The sequence below is a fragment of the Natator depressus genome, chromosome 20 (assembly GCF_965152275.1).
Source record: "Natator depressus isolate rNatDep1 chromosome 20, rNatDep2.hap1, whole genome shotgun sequence".
NCBI lineage: Eukaryota > Metazoa > Chordata > Testudines > Cheloniidae > Natator > Natator depressus.
In genome coordinates this window covers 9,452,653-9,458,127 of record NC_134253.1, presented here as the reverse complement: position 1 = coordinate 9,458,127, position 5,475 = coordinate 9,452,653, and the positions used below count along the sequence as shown (strand labels likewise).

Below are 5,475 nucleotides of genomic sequence, written 5' to 3'. Positions count from 1 at the left end.
GTGTGACCCAGCTCTGTCTAACCTGCTCGGCGAAATAGCCCTTCCATTTTCTTTTGGTCAGGCGGGCCAGGATGCCAAACAGGACAAAGGACAATAAACGAAGAGCATCGTCCTCCTACAGCCAAGAAAGCCCCACAAGTTAGTAACTAAGGGACAATCACATCACGTACTTCGCACAGCCATCTCTTCTACGCTAAAGTCGAGGGATTCCAACTACAGCTAGTCGGAAACACTTTCACGAACTAATTTTTGATTCGAATTTGCTGATTCATCAAACTATTTTAGCGACAGTTCCATTTGGATGAAATTCCTCCAGAAGCCAGGCAGGGGTCCTTCGAAACCTGCCTGCTGTCTTGCCAGTGCACCCATTCAGCTCCTTGGAAGCCCATCTAGCAGGCTGACTGGGATCGTGGGCTTCCAAACCCCCAGCGTCTGGGACCCCAGCTCTCAAATTGGCAACTCCCTGGCACTTCTAGCTCCCACAGTTTCCTGGGTTCCCAGCACCGGGATAGTCTGAGAGCAGACTGCCCGGACCCAAGGCTTTCAATAGAGCTCGGCTGAGAATAGTCATTCTGTTTCACAAAGAGTTTTGAAGTTTGGGGAGAGGGATTCCCACAAATAGGAACAAAACCAAAATTTGAAATCTCAGAATTCTCTGCAAAACGGAATCATTCCAACCCTCTCACGTAAAAATGGTATAGAGCAGGCCCAACACTCTCTATTGTACCTTGGAACCCCCTTTTCATGGTTATCTAGCTACCTAATCTAGTATTCAGACTTTCTTTGAGGTTCTCAGTGGCAAGAAAGAAGAACAGAAGGGGGAGACTGTGGGAGCAGGGATGTCATCCCCATCCTCCTAATGTTCTCCTCCTCCGTAAAACACCTCTCTTCCCTGGGGCCGAAACATCTCTTCACTCTGACATGAGCAATGCCCAGGGAGTAAATGGAGTCTAATCAAGATCGGTTGAACTGGGGTGGAGAGTTCTGGTCACATACGTTGTCAAAGTAGGTCCGGATCTGTTGGGTGAGGTCTCTGAAGGAAGAACCTATGTCCTTCTCTTTCAGCTCCTTCAGGACTTTGGCCACTGCTTTCATGCTCTCGCCAATGACTTCAGAACTGAAAGGGTCACTTAAGGCCCTGATCAGTATGACCAAAAGAAACTTCTTGTGCTTTTTCACCTGGACAAACATACGACATTAAAGAACACTTATCACTGATCACACTTCTAATACCTTTTCTTTAGCAGTTATGAAGCTGTGGGAATTTCATATCCCCCTCCCACCCCCCGGAGACCTATAGCTATATTTCAGACCAGGTTCCAGCTACAATGAGCCAAACTCGGGGCCATAATACACCTGTGTCATCCTATTATTAGATTCCTAGTTACTTAGATTCCAAGGCCAAAAGGAACCCTTGTGATTATCCGGTCTGACCTCCTGCATAACATTGAACTTCCCCGAAATAGACTCTGTTGGAACTAGAGTGTATCTTTTAGAAAAACGTTCAATCTTGATTTTAAAATTGCTAGTGACAGAGAATCCACTACAACCCTTGGTAAATTGTTCCAATGGTTAATTAAAATTACCATTAAAAATCAATGCCTTATTACCAGTCTGAATTAGTCTAGCTTCATTTTCCCCCATTGAATCTTCTTATCCCTTTGTTTGCTAATGGGAAGAACCCATTCTCAAAATGTGCTCCCCATGTGAGTAGTTCTAGACTGTCCTCAAGTCACTCCTTAACCTTCTCTTTGTAAAGCTAAATAGATTGAGCTCCCTGAGTCTATCACTAGAGGTATCTTTTCCAATCCTTTGAGAATTCTTGGGACTCTTCTCTGAATCCTCTCTAATTTATCAGCATCCTGCTTGAATTGTGGACACCTGATCTGGACACAGCAGTCCAGCAGTGCTCACATGAGCGTCATATTCAGAGGGAAAAGAACTTCTTTACTCTTAGTCAAGATTCCTCTCTTTATGCCTCTAAGGTCATTTCAGCCCTTTTGGCCACAACTTCGCATTGGGACACCTTATGTTCAACTGATTCTCTGCCATGACTCAAGTGGTTTTCAGCATCGTTGCTTCTTGGGATAGAGTCTCTCATCCTGTAAGTATGGCCTGCATTTTTTGTTCCTAGATGGAGACATTTACACATGGTCATATTAAAGTGCACAGATTGTTTGCTTATGCCCAGCTTAGCAAAGGATCTAGCTTGCTCTGTATTGACTGCAAAGAGGTTACTCGGGTATGTGGGAGAGCAGAATTTGGCCTAGTGCATTGTGTGCAGCCTCTGTAAACTCCGAACAATTATTTCCCTTGGTTTCTCTAGTTATGCTGCATTCTAGTCAGTATTCTCTCTTACCTTCTCAGGCGCCCCATAGACTAAATTTCCCAGGCCTCTTACAGCCATCTGCCGGACAATGCTGTTCCTATCATGGGACTTTTCTTCCAAGATGTGTAAGACTGGCTTAAGGAACTTCTTCTCCCTGAGCATGGGATCACTCATTAGCTGAAAGAAAATCAACTTGTCCATTAGCCCCAATATGATCGTTAAGATTGGGAATAGAATTTGAGCCGACATGTCATACACTAAAAACAACAAGGAGTCCTCCTACAGCCCCAGTTTTGAGGATACAGAGAAATATGGCTACCCCTCTGATACTTGGCACATAATACACTGTAACTTTAGTATTCCACACAAATGAGAAAGGTCTACAAAACATGGAGCTTTCCTTTTGGGCACTAGAATAGGGATCCACTCACCTCTTGAGAGCCTCTTAGTGGCTGGGTATGGTATCACAGTCCTTTTCTCACCCCTCGTGCACCCTGCCAGCTGTCCTCAGTGAGTCTTCTGTGGCTCAGGCCTCTGGCTGAGTCCCAAAGTCCAAATGAACCCCTTCTGGGGTAGTCCAGAACAGTCCCATTGCCCTCACTAGGGTCTCCAGCCCCAGCTCTGGGTCCTTTACATTCTGCCCTTTGTTCAAGCTCTCCATTAGCATTGTCCCCTCCATGGGGCTTATGCCACTGTTGGTGGTAGGGGAACCTGGGCCTGCCCCTAACTCTGGGTTCCAAACCATGGATCCTATAAACAGGAGCTAGGCACTGCTTGATTTCAGTTCATTGTCGCTTCTTCCTACCCGCCACTTTTAGCTTCACCCTCACCTCAGGGTTAAAGTTCTTCGGGACTCTCTTCCTGAAAACCCAGCTTAAGTAAAGGCTGCCAGAATCAAACTCTGGCTGTCCCCTGAATTTCTGTGGCCAGAGAGCAGCGCCCTTTCTTGCCCCTCCAGTTCCTGCCAGAAACTGACCTGCTAAAGCCCTTCATAGAATCATAGAATCATAGAATATCAGGGTTGGAAGGGACCTCAGGAAGTCATCTAGTCCAACCCCCTGCTCAAAGCAGGACCAATCCCCAATTAAATCATCCCAGCCAGGGCTTTGTCAAGCCTGACCTTAAAAACTTCCAAGGAAGGAGATTCTACCACCTCCCTAGGTAACGCATTCCAGTGTTTCACCACCCTCCTAGTGAAAAAGTTTTTCCTAATATCCAACCTAAACCTCCCCCACTGCAACTTGAGACCATTACTCCTTGTCCTGTCCTCTTCTACCACTGAGAATAGTCTAGAACCATCCTCTCTGGAACCACCTCTCAGGTAGTTGAAAGCAGCTATCAAATCCCCCCTCATTCTTCTCTTCCGTAGACTAAACATTCCCAGTTCCCTCAGCCTCTCCTCATTCAGCTCCTTTTAGCCGAGCCTGATGGGCTCGGATTGGCTGCTTTCATGAGGCCTCTCTAGACAGACCCAGATTGGGGGCTTCTTTTCCTGGGGCAGGGTGTAATAGGACCACGGGGCCTCTTGTAAGGAGCCTTAAAGCCCAGGTACAGCCCATCATAGGCACAGAGGGGTTGTTTTTCTTAGAACCAGATAAGCTCCGAAGATAGTTGCTTAGCATAAGTGGGAAATATGATGCAGATGTTGGAGGAAGACTGTGGAAAGGGAGGATGCTCCAGCAGGTATCCCCACACTAGCCTAGGACTTAGGAGACCCAGGTTCCATTTCCTGCTCCCTCAAAGACTTCCTGTGTGACCTTGGGCAAGTCATTTAGCCCTTCTGTGCATCAGTTCCCTGCCTGTAAAATAGGAAACATAGTGCTTCCCTACCTCGCAGGAGTGTGGTGGGGATACAGACATTAAAGAGTTTGGAGGTCCTCAGATACTAGAGTAATGAGAACCTAAGATAGACATTAATGTAGTTGTAGGTTGCTTGGTTGGTAGTATTAGGACGCTCGGTTCATTCAGAAGATGTGCTGAGCTAAACCAAAATCAGGAGCTGTTGGTTAGGATCAGCACTAGGACTTGGCAGAAGAGGTCCACTCATCCAAACTCTGTCCGTATCTCTCTCAGCCAGCACCTGTGGTTGTGTAGCTAGTATAGGCAATGGCGGCAATAAAAACCACAGAGAGAGAAGGACTCAGAAAGGTATCGTGAAGTTCCTGGTGAGGTTTCCATATAAAGGAGGACCTCTTCTACTGTCTAAAATGACAATTACTCCTATGAACTGAACTGTACAACTCCCGAAAGAAAGGCAGACAAGAGTCTAATGGTGAAACTGCTCTTCAGAGCCCTGTGTCTTACCTGGGCAAGGAAAGCTGTGCTGGTGACTCGGTGGTTTTCTGAGGGGGAATTCACCCAGGGGAGGAGGCTCTGTATGATCTCAGGTGTTATGAGTCCAGATCTTAGCAGAAGACTGGAAGACAAAAGAAACCGCTCATGGGCTAGATTGCACACTTCAAAAACTCAGCTGCTCTGAGCATACAGCTCTGATAGCTAGGAGTGGGAGCTGTGTGTTTCCACCCAGGACACCCCCGCACCCCCTGCCCACAAAACTATAAACGGGAGGTTCCCTCTCAGCCACTCTATTGGCTACTCATTCCCAAGGATAAAATGATGCCTCCTAGATCTCTTACCTCACCAGCAGACACACTCCCTCATGGTGAGTCTTGGGGTTTTCCACAAGAGTCCAAGTCCTCTGCTTCCTGAGCGCTCTCACCAGTCTCTCATTCCCACCCTTGAAAAGCACAGATTCTAATGCTTTGATAGAAAGCCTGGGGAAAGAGAGGCACAGAACTGCAGCAATCAGGAGGAAGGTGCAGCTTGAACAGAGAGTCAGGAAGCTCCAGTTACTTCTCAGGTCTGCTGTTCAATCGGCAGTTCATCCATTGGCAACGTCCTGGACACCAGTGTCCCTGGAAGGACTTGATGCTGGGAGGTAAGGTTCAGTCTCATACATCTCATAGGACTAGTTTTGCTAGGGACAAAATTTTGCAGTCCTTTTTCTCTTTCTGCAAGGAGTATGGGCACTAGCAGAGTACAGTGATATGGAAAAGATACATGATCAGGTCCCAGAAACAGGGGGCATAGAGTGTGGTGATCACTAATGGACATTTTGGGGTCAGATCTCCAGATATGAGCTGACA

The 5,475-nt window shown here is 46.9% G+C and overlaps 1 protein-coding gene across 1 annotated transcript; it reads right to left on the bottom strand.

The window, feature by feature from the left end:
- Positions 1-954: 954 nt before the first annotated feature.
- Positions 955-5,056, bottom strand: LOC141975267 (protein maestro-like). The gene is made up of 4 exons (XM_074935566.1): positions 4,966-5,056; positions 4,634-4,745; positions 2,360-2,506; positions 955-1,179 (listed from the first exon to the last, which is right to left on the bottom strand). The coding sequence occupies exons 3-4, from the start codon at positions 2,501-2,503 to the stop codon at positions 955-957; spliced, it is 369 nt and encodes a 122-aa protein (XP_074791667.1). The 5' UTR covers positions 2,504-2,506; positions 4,634-4,745; positions 4,966-5,056.
- Positions 5,057-5,475: the final 419 nt, after the last annotated feature.

What these genes read in the sequence shown, in the direction of transcription:
- LOC141975267 (XM_074935566.1), bottom strand. Translation starts at nt 2,503, where the DNA reads ATGAGTGATCCCATGCTCAGGGAGAAGAAGTTCCTTAAGCCAGTCTTA. An exon ending in TCTATGGGGCGCCTGAGAAG is followed by an intron (nt 1,180 to 2,359) that starts GTAAGAGAGAAT and finishes ATGTTTGTCCAG; the next exon opens with GTGAAAAAGCACAAGAAGTT.